Source organism: Psammomys obesus, unplaced genomic scaffold (assembly GCF_907164565.1).
Source record: "Psammomys obesus unplaced genomic scaffold, mPsaObe1.curated_primary_1811, whole genome shotgun sequence".
NCBI classification, from domain to species: Eukaryota; Metazoa; Chordata; class Mammalia; order Rodentia; family Muridae; genus Psammomys; species Psammomys obesus.
The window spans coordinates 8,527,775-8,547,938 of NW_026596256.1; the positions used below are offsets into that span (position 1 = coordinate 8,527,775).

The following is a 20,164-nucleotide window of genomic DNA, read 5'->3' on the forward strand; positions in this document are numbered from 1 at the left end:
GGGCAACATGATCTCTCTCCTTTTTGCTCATCCTGGGAGCTTTCTTGAGGGTAGCACATTGAGAATTGAGAAGCGTCAATTTTAGGTTCACTTGGGGCCTTTGGTCACCAACATATTAATTTGGTGGATAATTCAAGGGAAAGAATTGCCTTGGATCATCCTTCACGACTTCCATGATTCAGTGCAATACCACCTCAATTCTGGATTTATACGCTTCTCATAATTTGGAGCTTATTAGTATTAAAGACACTAAGCTGGAAACAATCCCCGGTGGGTTGCTTTCACCTAGTTATATAGTAAGGATCCTTTTCCACCATGCCAGTGTCACCGCAGCAATGCTGTCCACTGCAAACACTGTTGTTAAATGGTCAGGACTCAGATGCAGAAGGAAAGAAACCTTTGATTTGCTTCTTTCCTTCCTTCTTTCCTTCCTTCCTTCCTTCCTTCCTTCCTTCCTTCCTTCCTTCCTCCCTCCCTCCCTCCCTCCCTCCCTCCCTCCCTCCCTCCCTCCTTCCCTTCCCTTCCCTTCCCTTCCCTTCCCTTCCCTTCCCTTCCCTTCCCTTCCCTTCCCTTCCCTTCCCTTCCCTTCTTCCTATCTTTTTCTGTTTTCTTGCTTGCTTGCTTGCTGGCTTTTGGCTGCTTTGCTTGCTTATAGATTTTCTGGTTTTGACCATCAGACATAGTAACAATATGACACTTTAAGCAAAGCGTCTTTTACAAAGAAGCCTTGAGGCTTTCAAGTTCTAAAGCGCACTGTAGCTTTATCTATATTTTTCAAAATATATTATGTCTGTTTTATCAAAATATAGTCTACATGACTGTTGAGTTCTCCTTGGTAGAATATGCATCTTATTGTTCACTGAGGATGTGGAGTAACCATCCATCCATCCATCCATCCATCCATCCATCCATCCACCTGCCTTAGACTAACTGTGCAGAACAACGTTCCAAAACCATCCATCTGCATCCATTATTTCCATAGTCCAGCCAAAATCCTTACTGTGTAGGCTGTAAACATTCATAAGAAGGGCCTTGGTGCTTAAGAAGTCTAAATGCACAGATGAAATAAACCATATCTAAATGTGGCCAAAGCCAATCGATTTCCTTATAGAGAAATTATGGAGATATTTGCTTTTCAGTACATTAAATCTGCAGCCACATTAGTGGTCTCTGTATCTTTCGATTTTGTGAAAGGGAACTGAAATCCAGCAAGTCGTATCAGGAGCCCATTCAAAAAATGAACAAAAAAGCAAATGAAAACGACCCAGAATGAGGTGGTATAGTTTTCAGTTTGTGTTTTGTAGGCATAGGTTCCTTCTTTAAAATTTGCAATTTTTTCTGAGAGGTGGTGGATTTTCACTTCTGAGGCAAACAATACCATGACAAGACAGCCACAGGAGCCTGCAACACAAAGAACAAGCAATACGTTAGGACAAATATTACCCGATTGTACGAGTCAAAGAGAACATCCAAAAGCAAACCAAAGGCACCATGCCACCACCAACCTCACTTTCATTCTTCTCAAAAATGGTACTATTGCAAAACTGTAATCATGAGCCTGATTCTCCAATCCATGTTTGGTAGCATTTGGGGTATGGCTGTGAGTAAGAAAGATTTGTGTGGCGAAGGGACATTGATGGCTTGAATAGGGCAGTTGGAATCTAGTTGATCTCCCTGCGGCCTGTATTGCTGGGCCCCTTTAAAGCACAATGATCTACTTGACTACTAAGCAGCCACTGTGGCTGCTAGAGAACACATTTCTCTGTACTTCACAGGGGATGAAGGATAAATGTCAGTGAAAAGCCCCGCATTTCCTCCTAAAAGGGTACCATGACCTCTCCAACTCTCAACTTGCCACCACTGCCCAGAGGAGCACCTAGGGCAGAGACGTAGGTGTGGATAAAATGTTGTTGACCAAGAGCATATTGTTCTCTTGGTGGCCAAAATCAGATTTTCAGCTGAGCATATGCCTGCCTTTAATAAATTCAGGTAAGATGAGAATTGCTGAGGTGGAAAAGCAGGAACTTTCTGCCTTACTTCTTCCTTCTCATTACTGAAATATGGATGTAATGCCTTCTGGGGACATTTTATTCCAGGTGGCATCAGAAATGGAAGCCATGGGGCAAGGGAAATGGCTCTCTGATTAACATCCTTACTATGCAAGCACCAGAGTTCAGATCCCCAGAACCAACATAAATGCTGTGGCGTCACCCTGAATAAGTCAGGCTTAGAAAGCTTAGACAGGATATCCCCACAGCAAGCTTGCCAACAAGACTGTCCATGTCTGGGAGCCTTGGATTTAATTGAGAGGCCCTCCATCAAAGAATAAGTTGGAAACAATATCAAAGTTGATTCTCATCATCAACCTTGGGTCTCCATACACATGCACACACACATACCCATTCAAAAAGAAAAAGAAGCCATGTACTATTGCAAAACAAAAAAGGCAAAACCTGGACCCCAGATACATGAAGCTACCTGGCTATGCCTGGATTTTAACTTCCATGTTTCAGTGGGTGAAGACATTTTCTGTTTGTTTTATTTACCTCACTGCTATGATTCCCCGTCACCTGTCACTGCCTGTAGCCTAATGTGAAGGACGTGGCTGTAGGCTGTGGGAGTCCTCTGCAGGAGCGGGCTGCTCCATACTAACTGGATTCTGGAAACTGATGGGTGGTCATCTTCTGTCCTAAGGATGAAGAATCAGAATCCTCCCTGCTTCCCCTCTCATCCTTCAGGTCTGGATGGCCAGACCTGGAGCAGGATGGATGGCCAGGACTCCCGAATGGTTTTATGGCTACTGCTTTTTTCAGTTCACCACCATGCAGTTCTTCTTAGGTGATGAGCTGAGATGGCTTTCTGACTTTGGCCAAACCAAACTCCTCCCCGTCACCCAATTATGAACTTAGGTGATGGAACCCCCAAATCACATCTTCAGTTTCATCATCTATAGTAGGTAGTCATTGCATGGTTAGCTTTGACATTGCAAGTGATCCATAAAATGGGCAATTAATAGCTTGTCCTTGATGTTTATGTATCCCTTTTTGTTTCTTGTAAGTTTTCTTTTAGATTATTCATTTTATTTTATTTGTATGAGTGTATTGCTCACAGGTATGTGTCTACATGCTGGGACCCAGAGAGGACAGACGAAGGTGTCAGATCCTCAGGGACTGGATTTCCCAATTGTGTGAGCCAACATGTTGGTACTGGGTATCGAATCTGGGTCCTCTGCAAGAACAGTAAGTGCTCGTAACTGCAGAGCCACCTTTCCAGTCCTTCTTGTTCTTAATCATAATCTGTTGCCCTGCCCTACCTCACACCAGTAAACCTTGCTATCTCCAAATCTGTAATACAGCCTTATTCCCTCAAATAAGATTATTGTCAATTTAGCATGTAACTTTTTTATTCTTTGATTTTAATTACTTCAAATATTGTGAAAATGGCTTTATTTTTTTGTTTGCACACACTTTTTGTTGTTGTTGTTGTTGTTAAACCTATCATATGCCAGGCACAGGGATAATAATGGAGATCCAATTTTGAAAGAAAACATACATGGTCTCTGCTCCCAAAGAGAGTAGTATGAGTAAGCAACAGAACAATTATGAACTCATTGCAGTGTGTGCCCCAGTAGGGAATGCAGGGCACTGTTGCTGAGTTGGTGGGCAGCATCCTCAGAGATAGATGGGAAAAGTTAGCTCACAAAGGGAGGCTGGAGTGTGTAGGAGAATCCAGTGAGTGTGGGCAGAGGTCCCTGTGCCTTCTGCAAAAGGAAGCTTGGATTGCTACACAGATAGAATTGATTGTGGGGGAAGGGATGCAGGCAGGAAGAAGAAAGGTGAGGTCATATTTCTGCTTTAGGACTTCACCAACACATCCCCGTCATCCTAGCACTTGTGAGGTTGAGGCAGGAAGAGTGCATGAAAAATAAAAATAAAAAAATGAAGGCATGCAGACAGATAGATGGGGGTGGGGATGAATGAATTACACCTAGGGCTGGCCCCACCACATCAACATATCATACAACACAACAAGCCAATATCAAATGCTATCACTTTCTTGAGACTTCACTTTCCACCAGCCTTGGCATGGTGGCTGGAAAGATTCCTTTGTGAGATTTGTCAGCTTGACTATTTTTGTATTCTGAGCTTCAAGCCAGAGCTCTCCCCTTGCAAACCATATCATTCCTTTATTGTTAGATCCTAACAAAAAGGCTGCGATGCTGTTTTCTCTTTATCTTTTATTTGAAAATTGTAGAGAAAATGCCATTGCTGTTACCACAAGAGCTCCCTTTGTCTGAGGAGATGGTGAGTTTCAGACAGGAGAGAAACACTATTTCTTCAGTGCCCAAAAGGAAAATTTAAGCTCAGTTCTCTTTTCAAGTCATTAAATATTTTAAAGGAATACTTTGTTAAGGGGGCAGCATGCTCCTCTGTCAAGATCACGGCAGCCAGGACACAGTATATGGGCTGATAGAGTGATCAGACTTCCCTCTGGATTCTGGGTTTGACCACAAGCCAACTTTGTTATCTTGAAGTCAGAGGACAGAAACCAAGCCTGAGCCCCAGACAACCTGCCTGTGACTGCTAAAGGGAAACAACTCAGTGTGAATTGGAGATATTTTCGCTTCTCTTTGTCCAGATCTATAAAAGAGATGTGAGATCAAGGATAACTATTTATGACTTCCTGACCAAAAGACACACATGGAGGCTTTCGCTGTGAGGCCCGGCTGCTTGGAATGTGGAGGGAGGCTGAGAGACATGAGAGATGGTAAGAACCAGGCAGGTTCCAAAACGACTCTCTATCACAGCAAGAAGGGCCTGTACACCATGTCCCCTATTTAGAGGGGCTTGCTTTGCTCCTTTTTGGAAAGCTCTCCCTCCCCAAAAGAGTGAAGTCAATGGAACATGTTCACCTGGAGGACTTGCCATACTGCTCGGACCCCAGAGCTCTTATCCTCACAGACCTGAGCCCATATCCAGGACTGCACGGTTATCTTGCCAGGGTTAGCCATCCCAAGAACATGCTGGTGGCTGCTATGACATATCCCTCAGCACTGTGAATGCTTTAGGAATAGCCGTTTCATACAAGGCTCAGTGACCCCCCCCCCAATATATTTGCAAAGCCTTTCCTGAAAGAGAGGAAGCCACACTGAGAGGAGAAGAGGACTGAACAGGAATGGTTGCTCCTTCTGACACTTACTCATGTGCAACATTCATAGCAGTCAAGAATTCTACATTTAAATCCCTCAAAGGTCCTTCGGGTAAAGGGGGAATGTTTCTTGGGGTAGAAAAATGCAGCATTTTGTATTTAACGGTTTAATTCACTTTAACCTTAAATGTTTAAACACACAGCATATGGATTTTCATTTGTATGCTCCCAGGGCCTCACAAGTGTTAGAATTAGGCCTGCATGTCTCTCTCCTCTTTTATCCCAGGGAACATGTGACATCAAATTCCCTAGCTCAGCTGGAGCCACTGGAACAGCTCCCCCACGTGTCTGGCCATCTGATCCTCACTGCTGCACTCGCAGAAAAGTTAGAATGAGCCAGACTTTGGAAGCCTGCTGGACCTCACTCAGACTAGAATTTGGGAAACAACCAGGCACAAGGCCCGCGTTTGCAGCCCAGCGTCACACTTAATGGCCGCAGCCGTTTCCCTTTCATCTGTCTGTTTTCCTCACCATCTGGATGGCGCTGCTGTTGGGCTCCCCCTTCCTTAATGGCTCTGATTACTGAGTTAATCTCTGACTGAATAAGATGGCTGAGCTACTGGGCTGTCACACCAGGAAGGAGCAGACATTAACAAACATTTGGGATGTTCTAGATGCTGCATACCCATGCCTCTCATCTGGCAGCTGCCTGGGATCGCCAAGTTTTGTGTCTGTCTCCTTGGACCTGATAACACAGGGAACAGAGGTCGCAGCCAGTAAGAAAGTTGCTTTTTCTATTCTGCTTCACCCTGAACAAAACACCTGCCAAGGTCTGTGGGCATCCAGTGTGCTGGGAGCTGATTTCCTCACAGGGCAAAGAATTCTGAAATCACCCTACAAGCTCTTATTTTTGAAAATACTAATTTAGAATGTTATTTCCTGTGAAAGTAACTTCCAACATCTTCAGGATGAGAACACATTATTTCTCAAGTCTCTCCTAGGTGACAAATGATAGAGGCATTCTTCGCCTGATGTAGAATGGCAAACTGGCCATTTACTTCTTTAGAATTGCTAAAGATGCCAAATAAGGGTGGGGGTTTCACAACTTCATAGGTGTGGTATTGATCTCCTGTGACGTCACACAACCTCCCTCATCGAACATGAGGTCCCTTCCCTTCAGTAATGACTTCGTTCCTAGGTAGAAGCTTTCTGATTCAACACTGCTTCCGTGAACAGTGCTCACCACATGGAAAGGGAATCAATAGACAAGGAAATGGAACTGACGCCAAGGACTGAATTTTGAGGTTGTGATACTGAGCAATTTGGCTGTGGTTCTACAGAACAGAGATGCAAAAAAGGAGCAACACCAGGTGAGCCAAGCTTCCCTGTCTCCTATAAGGGGCAGCCAAACAGCCCACATTTCCCTGAGTTCTCCCAGTGTCGTCTTATAAAAATACAATGCTTAATGTAATTAGTGTTTTAAAGAAGAATGCCATTGTTGCTAGTAGGTATACAGGACTTGTTTTGTTTTATCCATTTATTCCACAAATTTATGTAGTGACTGCAGTATTCTGGGCACTAAGGATTCATGACTAAAACCAAACAAGACTTAAAACAACTTTCTTTCACTGAGCTCTTTGTGCTTGGTAGATACAATGGAGAGAGATGGGCAATAACCAAGTAAGTATATTCTACAGTCGAGCAGAGTATGATATGTACTAAGGAGAACACAGGTAGAGAGGATCAAAGACAGAAGGGCTAAGAAGTGCTTATGAAGATAAGCGTTCAGCATGTCCTGAAAGAGGTGAGGGAGGGAGTAGATACGTGGAAGGGAGGGTGTTTCAGAAAGAGGGCAACCGTGTGCGAAGAAGGAGCCGGGCATGTTAAGCAAAGAGGAGAGGGAGGCAGAGAGTGCCAAGAGGTCGGCAGTGGTTTGTGTTTGGAGCCACAGCTGCGTATTTCCATGGTGCAGGGGATGCTTTGGTAAGAACTTGGGCTTTGAGGCTCAATAAAACAGAAAGGAAGACACACTTTCTGAATAGGACAAGAGTCCCAATAGTTATGACAGGAAAGAGGGCGAACACATCAGCACCCCGTGGTTCTAGACATCAATGATCAGAAAGTAAAACCATCTCACAACACACTGGCCCTCCTCTGCTGTCCTGCATTTGAAAGTGAACTTCCATGCGCCTGCTATCATGGGCTCTATAATTACATCCTCTTTCCTTCTTTGGTTCTGTTTTGAGGTCTGTACAGAACCTAGTAGACATTTTTAGTACTGGCTTCTATATAGCTAGACATCTCTGACTCTTTCTCAGACACCTGAAAAACATCTCCATGAAGACTGAATAGAAAAGGCGCAAATTGTTTCCACTAACAATTGCAGAGTAATATGTCCTATACACATTGCATATATCGGATAGCTGGGGTAGAATTAATCTGAATCTCTGTGTAATGTAAGACTCCTATTTTTATGCTGTTCTTTATTTTTCTTGTCTTCATGTTTCACATATGACTGTGCTTATTTTTGTTCTGTGCCATTGCTGTAACCAAAATTAATCAGGCCCATATTAGAATAATGCCTTCTAAAGAAAGGCATAAGTTATATTAGTTTGTCTTGCTTGGTATAACTCAAGACACAATGCCATCAATACAACTGCAATAAGTCCAGATTTGGCTAGTTTTCATCACCCCACAAAAACCTAATAAGTGTCATGCCAACTGTAGAGATTATCCGTAGACTGCTGGGATTTTTTACCAATGGCCCAGGACAAGTCTTTTCACATGAAGGTCTGGCTAAGGCTCTTCACTCTCAGGCAGCCCAGACAATCGCATACATAAGAATTCAATATGCTCAAATATCAATGTGCCTACGTAAAAGTATGGGGCTACTCACCTCTATGCTCAGCTCCATCTTTTATGGATCTTTCTTTTTCTACATGTCCTGAACTTAGGAACATCTTTCTGGAAACATCATTTTTAGCAGTCTTTCTCTGTTCTTTACCTCCAGCTTCTCTCATAGGAGACACCATCTTTATTCAAAGCTCACGGCTATATTTTCTCTTGAAACATTCCTCTAGAAGCCTTTAAACATCATGATTGCCTGGGTTTCCTTCTTTCAGTATTTACTTGCTAGACCCTTCCTCTTCAAACCCAAAAGCCATTCACGGTTTTCTTCAGTGGTTGGCCTTGACCAATTTTTTTTCTCAGTACATTCTCCCAACAGGTGACCCAACCCATTTTTATTCTACATAATTTTTGTACCCTAGCAACAATTAAATTTAAGTCTTTCATCTAGACCTGTTCTCTGAACTCTAGATTATACATCCATATGTTTCCATAACACCTGTTCTTAGATGTCTCAGAGTATCTCAGATCTGATACACCCTAAATGTAACATTTGATTGAAATAAGGACCTGTCTCTAAACTGTAGCCCTGAGCCCCATTTTGCCTGTCTACCTCAGCAAATGCTTTGCCATTTATTTAATTGTGTAAGCTACCTGAGAAATGTTTTGGATCTGCTTTCAGAATTTTTTTTTTCATCTTCCAAGGCAGTAGCATTGTTTTCACCCAGACATTTCTTAAAGAGGTAAACCTGTCAGACATCTTAAATTTCCAAAAGCTTACTGCAATTAAAGTCCACTCTTAAAACATTTAACACAGATTTTTTAAGCTCCACTACTAACTCTATCATGTGATCTCTCCAGGTCCAATTAAACATTTTAATTAATGAGCACATATTTCTGCTCATTGTCTACCCCTTTAGCAATATGAATTTTCTTTCTATTCCACCACAGAGCTGTCCTTCCCTAGGGCCTTGTGTGTGCTTTCTCTGCTGCTTGGGAAGTTCTCTGAAGATTCTCAGCAACTCAGCTACTGCAAGAAGGCTGTTCAAAACTCAAAGCCCGATCGATCCCTGCTCTGCTTGTCAGAGGAACCTGTTTGTCACTCTTAGAAGTATGTCAGTATGCAGTCAGTTACTTATCCACATATACTTTGGCTTGACTCTCCCAGTAGGCTTCAGGCTCCACAAAGGCTCGGCCCTATGTTGGCTGCACTATGGCATCACCAGGGCCCTTAGTCTGGCGTGCGCCGAATACTCTGCCGAATAAGTAGAGTGAGTGCACCTGTGGCACTGGTCCTCAACACAGGCTGCCAATTAAGATCACCTCATTTGAAAAACCTAAGCCCAAATCCAAAGCCAGTGTTTGAGTCCCACCCCCAGCGCCCCCAGCTTAATTAGCATGGTATGGGAGCTGGTTTCAGGAATCCTAGCGGGCTCTTCAGGGGACTCCGACATCAGTGTTGGAGAGGAGAGTCACTGTATGGGGTCCATTTAAGTATGACCTAAATCTCACATTGGGGAAAAGGCTTCTTAAAACTAGTTTGTAAATGACTAGAGAAGAAAGCAAATTAACTGATTTTCAACAGTAGTAGCCAGAAATGGGATATAGAGAAAGGTGAGGCATACAAATTACCCTGGAATCTCTAAGGAGTGGAAAGAAATATTCAGAATCTTGGGATGTAAGCATTAGCAAGCTACAGTCGTGACCGTGGCCATTCCTGCCTGATCCAATGGGTATAGTTTTTTTTTTTTTTTCTTTTTTCCTTTTCTGTCTCCTTTGGTCTGAATAACTGACAAAATCCACACAGAGACCTGGAAGGAATCATTCTCTTCTCTCTCCTTTCCTTATGGGTCCTGGTACAGGTATAGGTTCCCACCTATTCACGAAGTAGATCTCTAAAGTATGGTCCCATCATGACTTCACAGTGAAGAACCAAGAAGGGCAAAGGAAAGTTGGGGGTGAATGTGGAAGAGAGGAAGGAAGAGAGGATGTCCAGGAGATATGGACAGCATCTATAAGCACAGAAGCCTGAGCTGCACACAATGGTGAGAGAAATGGGAAGGACCTGAGCAAAGGGAGAAAATCCTGGGTATCTCCTAATGGAATGTGACTCGCCTAAATAGAGGACCCCCTAATACATTCACTGGTCTATAACTATACATGTTGATTCCCATTTAAAGGGTTCATGATACAACTTTCCTCAACGAAAACTTACCTCGACACAATGAGGATTTAGAACTGGGCTCTGCATGAACACTCTAAGTTTAGGTAATCATTACCCAAACTCTGTGGACCCCTGGGCTCCCTGTGTGAATTTCGAGGGAATGAGGTGATCTATGCTTCAAGAGTGACCTGTCACCCCCAGAGCCTGCAGCCTGTCAGTCTACCTGATTCTCGTTTTATTGTTGTATACAGCTTCTTTTGAATTACTGAAAAAAAAAAATGGTGTTTAAAATAAGGTTTCAGAAGCTTTGGCTGCTCTGCAAACACTGGGTCTTTGCAAGGTATTGCTCTGGACATAGCTCCTTCCCTTCTCCCTCTCACCCCACCCACCCCTGTCCGTCCTCGATTCACTAGCCTTTATCAAACACTTGCTTTTCCAAGTTCAGTATAAGACACAGCGTAAGCATGGGACTGCGTCGTCCTGTGTAGATTTGAGTGCCCAGGTTCTCCCTGCATCAGACTTGGCTGGAGGCCAAGATAAGAACTGGCATTTGGATTAAATCCTGCATTCTTTGAGTCGCCTTGCTTCTCAGATACTGCTGGCTAGGTTGTCCATCAGATCTGCCAATTTGTCTCCAAATGGGCTCCTCTTCTGAATTTCATTCAGAGATGGAGCGCTAGGATGCTGAGTTACTTAGCTGGAATGTCTCCCCTGCAAACCAGCTATTCTTTCTTTGGCTTTGTGATGTTCGGTCAAGATGCTTGCCTTGTCAGCTGTTTAGTTAACTTCTGCCCGGTGTTAGAATGAATAGGAAAGGCCTGCACTTTCCAGTTGCCTTGTGACTCCTGGCAACGAAGGCCATGGGAACAACACTTTTCCCCCCTGGCACCAGTTGTGACTTTTGACCTCATTCCATACTCTTAAAAATCTCTGATGGTGTCCTGAAGAGAGGCCGTGGCAGCTCTTTAAGATCTGAGACCCAGTGCCTCCCTAATTCAGGTAAATTAAAGAAGTCTTCTGTTTCTTCCCCAACCTGCAGGAATGGTAGGTGGTTCCAAAGATGATCCTCTGAGCTACCTCAAGTCCCCATTGTGGTTTTTCAGTCCTCCAACCCTTGCTTAGTCATTTCCTTGTTGCTCACTGGTTCTCAACCAGTGAGTTATGACCCTGGTGTGTGTGTGTGTGTGTGTGTAGGTATCAAATGACTATTTCACAGGGATTGCTAAAGACCATTGGAAAACACAGATATTTACATTATGGTTCATAACAGTAGCAAATTTACAGTTATGAAGTAAGTAAGCATGTAGTTTGGGGTCACCACAACATAAGGAACTGTATTAAAGGCTTGAAACATTAGGAAGGTTGAGACCCATTGCTCTACTTGCACCTTGAGCTTGCAGCAGAATCACCTGGAGGGTCAGCGAGAGCACACGGGTTTGTCCACCCCAGGGTCTCGTCACTCTGGGGCTGGGGCTGGGGCTGGGGCTGGGGCTGGGGCTGCGGCTGCGGCTGCAGCTGTTGCTCTGCTGACAAATTCCCTGATGATTTGGATGCTGCTCACCTGAGGATCCTACCTGATCCACTGGCCTACTTTAAGTCTCTGTTGAAATGATGCGTCATTTGTCTACTACCTGAATGCTCTCAGACTCGATGGACTGTCTACCAGTTTGGGTGTGGATGTTTAGTGGGTGACATAGTCCCCGAATGCTCAAGCCTTGACCCCCTGTAATAGTGAGTTGCCATCCTGACTTGTGTGTCCCACCTTGAACCTGTACCTTTTTACCTCGGTCCAAAGCCGGTCCCTTGCAATACACCTGCCTGTTGTTCTTTGGCACAGGTCCTCCTGCCTCTGTGGGCCACAAGGCTAATTTTACCCCAGTAGGGTTCTGATTCCTCTCACCTATGGCACCTAGGTGATCCAGGCTTGCTTTTTCAAGTCAACAAATGCATGAATTATTATATACAGAAAGCTTTACACTGGCTGCTTTTGCCAAAGATAGACGAGCACTCCTTGGTCTACCCTTACAGAATACTCATTACTGTAATACTTAAAGTTGTATTATATGTGTATAAAAGATGTAGAGCGCCTGCTGGGGAGAGACCTTCTTTTCTGTTGGGTGAATAATTCGGTTAGCAGGATGTGGGTGGGAGCACCCTCAGTGTGTATACGTAAGTGTGTGTAAACAGCAAGCACATTGCCTTCTTCAGCGTATTAGCCCCTGATGACTACAGGGCTCTGTTCTCTAGGCACATGTACAAGCTGGTGCCGCAGTTGGGTAGTGTCAAGAGGAATGAGTCTTTTCTGGCTGCCTGAGAGCTAGCTGCCAAGGGCAGCTTCAAAAAAGAAAGACATTGTTCAACTTGGACTTCCATTAGACTTTTGGCTGGTGTGAACTGTAATCTCCCGGAAATCATCAAGAGAATGTGACGTAATCTCGAACTGATCTGCAAGTTTGGAATGGTGTAAAATCAGAGACCTCCTATCTAAAGAGAGTCATGACTTATGTAAATATATTTCATTTTCTCATTTTTTTTCCTCCTTCAGAAAAGGTCTGATAAGCACCTTGTGGTACTGACTAGATTTTTACCTTCTTTTCCATTAACCCTGATTATGAAATGAAATGTGTTTATCAAAGCCTTGCCATTTGGGTGGACAGTGTCTCCTTAGCCAGATGAAACTAGCATCAGGCTACATGAAGTGCTGGCTCCTGAATATGATTTCTCATCTGTGGGTGCCTTTATCACTTTTATGGTGACATTTTCTTATTTTTTGACTAAATAAATGCACACTAGTCAACACTTAGAAATGATGATGAATCGGATCAAAAAATAAAACCACCTATAGTTTCTATACTTGGAAATAACCACAACTAATAAAATATCCTACCTATCTCTCCCGTATTAATATAGCCTCTGTATTAGTGTGTGAATGTATAAGCAATTTCATCAATATCTTTTATGTATATTTTTTATAACTTTATAACTGGTTCATAATATTTGTAAAATCTTACTGCTGCTGTAATTTAACATCTTGATACAAGCATTTATCCATTTGATTACATCTTCAAAATTATAATGTGAAGATCATAGTCATTCATATCGACGACCATAACATACACAGTGAATTCCGAAGCGTTAGATCATTGCAGTATTTCTTCACTGTTAGCTGTTATGCATAATACTACAGGAAAATTTCCACATTCATGGGCTGAGACTACACTTAGTCAGGGCATTTTTTGACCCACCGGAAAGCGCTTTGTCTTAGGAGGTAGAATTTTATACTCGCCTGAAATGAAGCTCACCAGATACAGCCCCAGTGGTCCATGCAGAGTTTCAAAGGGCTTGCCAAAAGCGTTGTACATGAAGAAGGCTGTCCCCACCATGGTTAAGACGACAAGAATCATGGAGAAGAGAATGATATTGACGTGGATGCTCACAGGGATGGCTTGGAGCAAATCTGGGAAGACTGAGGATAAACCAAAGATTAAAGGGATTTTATGGCCAGCACTCTGTATCTGTAACTCAAAATGTAAACCTCTCTTCTTTCACATGCTTTCAAAAATCACTAAAAATCATTTTGATAAACACATTTTTCTCACCTACAAATTTACAAGGGGTTTACTCAAAGATTTGAAGATGGGACCCTTTCACAGAATTCACTGGTCAAACATGGCACCTGCTGAGTACCGGAGACTCTTCTGCCCCTGATTATACTGCGATGCTACATTAGTAACTCAAAAGTGTACATTTTGATGACCAGTGTTTTAATGACAGGTCTCTATAATCACTTTTAGAATCTATCTAAGCTTATAATTATATTTTAAATTTGAATGCACCTGGATTCTAGACCACAACAATAGTATAGAATGGGGAATTTTCAATCAACTTCAATATTTTGACGTAGCACAGATCTGTGGGAAAATAATTTCTGGTACTGCAAGAAATGTATTTCCATTTAGCAAACGTGCCAAATCTATTTCTATATTTTGTATTCAGGGCAAGTTATCATTGTCTGCTTGGGAGAAGAAAAACCTTAAAGATGTCAGATTTATCAGTGATGCATCAGCATGCCTACCTTCAGCAAATCTGGATGACAAACAGAAGGGAGTACAGTTGTGTGCACTTTAGTTTCCCAAGCAACTAGCCCATGCTTAATTTGTTTGTTGAGCATCTACTATGTATCAGCCATTGCTCTGGGAGCCAGAGGTGGAGCCATAAAACAAGACAAAGAAAGATTCAGACGTCTTCCACAGAGCTTGAACCTAAAGAGAGTATGCAGTCAAATGGCATGTGAATAAACAAATCTGACCGCCTATTTTCAAAGGTGTTCACGAAGGTTGTCTCCCTTCACACAGGTGTCACTTCTCCTTTAAGAGGGAGGGTTATTTCCTCAATGCCCTTCAGGAGTAGCTATATTATGCAGCTTAGTTGCCTTTTATCATCATCCTATAGTAATGAAAACTCTTTTTTTTTAATTTTATTTTATTAATTACACTTTATTCACTTTGTATTTCCCCATAAGCTCCTCCCTCCTCCCCTCCCAGTCCCACCCTCCCTGCCCCTTCTTCACGTATGTCCCTCCCCAAGTCCACTGATAGGGGAGGTCCTCCTCTCCTTCCTTCTGATCTTAGTCTATCAGATCACATCAGGAGTGGCTGCATTGTCATCTGTGGCCTGGTAAGGCTGCTCCCCCCTCAGGGGGAGGTGATCAAAGAGCAGGCCAATCAGATGAAAACTCTTTTTAGAATCTACTTTCTACAAACCAGGTCTGCTATATCCAAAACATTAAGCCCGGTCCCATGTTAGTCAGGGTGTAGGGAAAGGGAGCCTCTTGTGCACTTTTCTTGGGAGTGAAAATTAGGGGAAAAAAACTGTCTTTGATGCTGGCAATATCTGTAAAGCACCAAAGTGTCCACACCCCTTTGTTCAGCAACATTACTTATTTACAGGAGCCTCTCTTAGGCACATGAGTCCGGTGGAGTATTGTAAATACAGTCCTTGCTGAAAAGCTTAGAAAGAGCCTGTGTGTTTAGCAATAGTGCATACAATCCCATACAATGGAATTTTACAGAGCTCAAAGCAATTCTATAGGAACAGATGTGCAATTATCACCAAAATGTGATGCGAGATGGAAAGAAACCACACAGAGAGAAACATGCATCATCCTGCCATCTCGGGGGGGGGGGGGAGCCAAGGGGATATGTTCATAACGATTATTTAAGTACTTTGTTCTCCTGGCTGAATTCTCTATACAGGTGAGATAAGGAGATTATTAAACACCAAGCAACAGGAGGCTGGGGAGATTGCTCAGTAGATAAGAGCCTTTGCTCTGCAAGCATGAAGACTTGATTTCCAGTCTCGACACCCATGTAAAAAGCAGGGCATAGAGGCATATACTAAACATTGAAAGATAGAGTAAGGTAGATTATAGGCACTCACCAACCAGCCAGCCAACCTAGCAAAAATAGTGAGCTCCCTGTTCAGAGAGTGGGGAGTGTACGTGGCTATGCTATTTTACAAGTTCTTTACTTAGCTACTGTGTACACTAATGCATCTATACTTTTGAATATTTTTTATTATATTTATTTATTCTGTGTGTGTATGTGTGTGTGTGTGTACATCAGAGAACAGTTTTTGAGAGTTGGCTCCAGCTTCCTGTTTTAATAACTAACTTCCATTCACTTGTTAAGAGATAACTGATAGGTTCCTGGAGGCTAGGATGTCTTGTTGGATTAAGGAGGTCTCATCCACAGCTCTAAGTATTTGAATCCTGTTACTGTATGGTAACACCAACCCTAAAAGAACAGAAAACCACACGAGATGACCTCCTAGATCCATTCTACCCAATGTCATTAAAGTGACACCTTCCAATATTTCCCATCTTCAGCCACGGACAAGTCATAATAGTGCTGGTCAGAAAATAAGTCTTTCACCAGAGTTGGCTCTCCTCCTCCACAGTGTGGGGCACAGGCATTGTTTTCAGGTCTAAAGGCCTTGGTAGCAAGCAGCTTTATCTACAAAGACAGGCCCAGCCTATTCGGTTTTTACAAAAATAGAAAGGAAATATTATTTTGCCTTAAGTGTAGAGTGTAAAATTACTGAGCTACAGAGAATTAATTTGCCTAAAGTCACAGTGACATGTGATCACTCTCTACCCTCTTCAGTTTTAGGATAACAATAAAATTAACATGAAAAAATGTTAATTTTGATTTTGTAAGTTTTATAAAACATTTATTAGTAGTATTAGTATTGTGTATATGCTGAATTAGATCTTTCCTTTGACCTCTGTGTGGGTTCCAGGGATCAAGCTCAGATCTCCAAGGCTTGTGCGTCAAGCTCTTTTACCCACTGAGCCATCTTGCCAAACCGCTGCAAGATTTAACAAATGCATTCACTCTGTATAAATGTTATCACAATCAAGATATCGGATGTTCTACAATTCCCTAACCTTCCCGTATTATTTTGTTCCAATTCCTCAGCTTCTGCAAGAATAACTCTAGGAGAAAAAGCAAAGCACTTTCTGAAATGTAGATGACATTCTCTTTTTACCTGTAATGCAAGGGCCCACTTGTCTGATGTTCTCCTCAGCAGGGTTTTAAAAACTGAAACCATTTAGTAAATGTAGGCCTTCTCATTGTTTTAATTAGCATTTCTCAGGTGACTGTTGAGGTGGACCATGCTTGTGAGCTTGTGTTTGCTATTTGCGTTAGTTTGGGTGATGTGTCTGTTTATACCTTTTGTGTGTATTTTATAAGGTTGTTTGTAATTGAGTTTTGAGACAGCTTTATGCATGCTGGATGCAAGCTCTTTGCCAGATAAGAAAATCAAATGTTTTTTTTTCCATATCTCTGTGTGTCTTTTGAAGAACACTTCCTATTTTTACAAAGTCTAATTTATCATTTTTTTAATGCATCAGGTTTTAGATGTCAAATCTAAGAAATTTTAACAAATGAAAGGTCACAAATATTTTCTGATGTTTCTTTCTTGAAAGCTTACAGTGTGTGTGTATGTGTGTGTGTGTGTGTGTGTGTGTGTGTGTGTGTGTGTATGCACATATGTGTTTGTGTAAGACTAGGACAACCCTGGGTATTGTTTCATTGTTTCTCAGGCACTGCCAACCTATTTTGGATTTTGCAGCAGGTCTCTATAATAGTTGAATACTCTTCCATTTTGCTAGGCTGGTATTGTGTGACAAAACTTCTCTTGGGGAAACTGAACACACAGTCTATACACTCCACATTACAGCATGGACACCACAACTTGTTGCACTAATGAGTTTTAATTGGCTTGCTTACAAGAGTATGGGTGAAAGGTTACATACAGGAACATAAATGACTCAAAGACAGATGTATCATTAAAGCCTACCCCAACATGGGTAACAGCTCACAAAAGCTGGGATATGTGGAGTGATGAGAATTTTGGAATATTGGTTTCTTTAATTAAAAAAAAACACGGAAATGTTATAAGAATATGTTTTCATTTTAATGCTAGGTGTGAGATATGGGACTGATTCAGATTGTCCATAGCAGCTGGCTATATTTGCCTTGTACTCTAGCAGAGGTGTGATTTTTCCAGCTGCAGAAAGTTTCTGAGATTGTGTAATGTTTGGAATTCTGGAGGCTTTTCTGAGAGTATATAAATGCTAGGGCCCCAAGAAGTGGTGTGTGTGAGTTGTTGTTTGGTTGGTGGTGGGTTGCTGTTGGTTGTAATTTGTTAATTAGTTGTGTGCAAAAAAGAAGCAAGAAGAGGAGGAGAAGGAAGGAGAAGAAGAAAGAGAAGAGGAGGAGGAGGAGGAAGAAGAAGAAACAGATATCCTGATGGCAAAGATCAAACTTGCCCCAAGTAGCGCAATGCCCCTAATCAGCAATAAGTAGTCTAATGATAATGATACCCCCTTTCTGACCCCTGACTTTATTCAGGGATCGCTTTCCTTTCCTCTCTATCCCTTTTTCTCTGTTAGGGGATTAAAAGGATAGAGAGAAAAAAGGTAAAAGAGATAAGGACCCACAAAATAGTAAAAGATCAGTTACAACTGGTACCCAGATGTGGGGCTAAGCAGAACGGGAACTTTGATTTCAAATGTCAAAGAGGAAATGGCAGGAGATGAAGGAATGAATATTTTGTTTCAAGACACCAGCAAAATTTTATTGCAGCTGCTACCAATGGGATATGCCCTGATTTGCTCCCTGAGGGGGGGGGGATTTTCTGGGTCTTTTTCTTTTTATATATTCCTATATTCTGTTTTTTAATAGGTTGGGAGAATGGCTGAGCAGTTGAAAAAATTACAGGTGGAAATGAAATGGCGTAAGAAACAAACAAACAAACAAAATGGCTGAAACAGGAAAGCAAAAGCAGTCAGTCTGCTCTCTCTTTTTTGAAAGGGTTGCAGAATTGGCAGGGAAACTAAAAGAAAAATGCAGGTGAAGGTGGGAACACAGAGGAGGTGTGAAACACTGGAAAAGGGAGAACAGAAAGGTGCAGTCCCAGTGACTGAGCAAGAGAGTGGGAGTTTGCTGCAGGAGGAAAGGGGGAAAGAAACTGGTCAGAGAAATCTGAAAAAGCAGGATAGTCTGATGAAATGGCCCATTTTGAGAGAAAGGGCTAAACTCCAATCATGCTGCCAGAGTAGGAGGAGGAGTGTCCCGGGGTTACAAGATCACCACTATCCCCTATAGAAATGATAGGTCTAAAGTATTTTAAGGAGGCTATGATTTCATATGGAATGCACTTTCCTTATGTTGCCAAATTCTAAACAACTGGGCTACTTAAAATAGAATTATTCCCCAAGACTGGAAGGGATTGGTGACAGCTGTACTGGACACTGGTCTGCAATTTCAATGGTTAACTTGGTGGAGGGAAGAAGCTGTGGATAGTGAACAATGAAATAGAGCAAGGAGAATGAATATAGTAAGGGGAAGGTTGGTACTCAGATACACAAGAACAGATTCAATTTGATGCTACTATACATAGAACAATATTGCTTAGCAGCTTTAAGAGCTTGGGACAAAGCTGAGAAGATGAGAAAAAAGGTATACAGATTATGCAAAACTCTGGAGAAGTGTAAGTTAAAACCTTATGTGGCTGACATAGTCATAAATTTATAGGAAGTGATCTTTTACAATAGTGGGGTATTCAGATTAATATTTCTGCAATCTCAGAGATAGCCCATGATGAAATTAGGGGGCAAATGGTAGATGTTCCTGGGAAAGTATTGATATATGTCATCAAAACCAACCCCAAGCTGTGCCAGTTGTCCAAACACAGGACATAACAGGAATTGAGTTGGTGGGTTGTTGGTGTGCTATTGGTGAGCTGTTGGTTGCATTTTGTTAAGAAGTCCTGTACAAAAGAAAGAAACACCAACAAGAAGAAATTAGATATCCTGATAGCAAAGATCAAAGTTTCGCCAAGGAGCTTGACTACCCTAACCTGCAGGAAGTAGTCTAATGATAATGACATCCCTTTCTGATCCCTGACTTTATTCAGGGTTCTCTTTCCTTTTCTCTCTACCCTTTTTTCTCTCCTATATAGTGTTGAAAGGGTGGAAGGAAAAGGATGGAGAAGGGTGGAAGAAAGAAGAACGCACAGAGTAGCAAAAAGACGAGTCACAACCTGGGGCACACTGCACAGCCCGCAGGCAGAGCAACAGGTTGGAGTGCCCTCTCCAAGTGACTCTGGTCTAAGCCTTTTCCTGGCAGCTCAGCTGCTGTCTGCTTCTCGGCAGCTGGTTTAATCTCAGAGCCTTCTTTGCAGCCTCTATTGCTTCCTCTGCCAAGAAGGGGCCTAGTGAATCTGGTCCATCGCAGGAGGGACTTTCTGAAGCTACTTTGAGTTGTTTACCTTCCTAAATAAGGAGCTCCCCTGCACAATGGTATGTTTCAGTCTTGGAGGAAACTGTTGTACGTCAATTGGTTTGCCAGCCAGCCCAAGGATCTGATTGTCTCCCCTTCTCCAGCCCTGGGATTATACACTAAGTCTACCACACTTAATTTATTTATTCACTAC

At 42.4% G+C, this 20,164-nt stretch overlaps 1 protein-coding gene across 3 annotated transcripts in view; it reads right to left on the reverse strand.

The window, feature by feature from the left end:
* Positions 1-1,135: 1,135 nt before the first annotated feature.
* Clrn1 (clarin 1) overlaps positions 1,136-20,164 on the reverse strand; it is a 34,041-nt gene continuing 15,012 nt past the window's right edge. Inside the window, exons 2-3 of one of the 3 annotated variants that reach the window (XM_055596899.1) lie at positions 13,446-13,625; positions 1,136-1,401 (exon numbers count right to left, since the gene is read on the reverse strand). In XM_055596899.1, coding sequence (XP_055452874.1) covers positions 1,136-1,401; positions 13,446-13,625 — 446 coding nt within the window. Of the gene's footprint in view, positions 1,402-13,400; positions 13,669-20,164 lie in introns of all 3 variants that reach the window. The other 2 variants (XM_055596898.1, XM_055596897.1) reach the window with 2 other exon arrangements.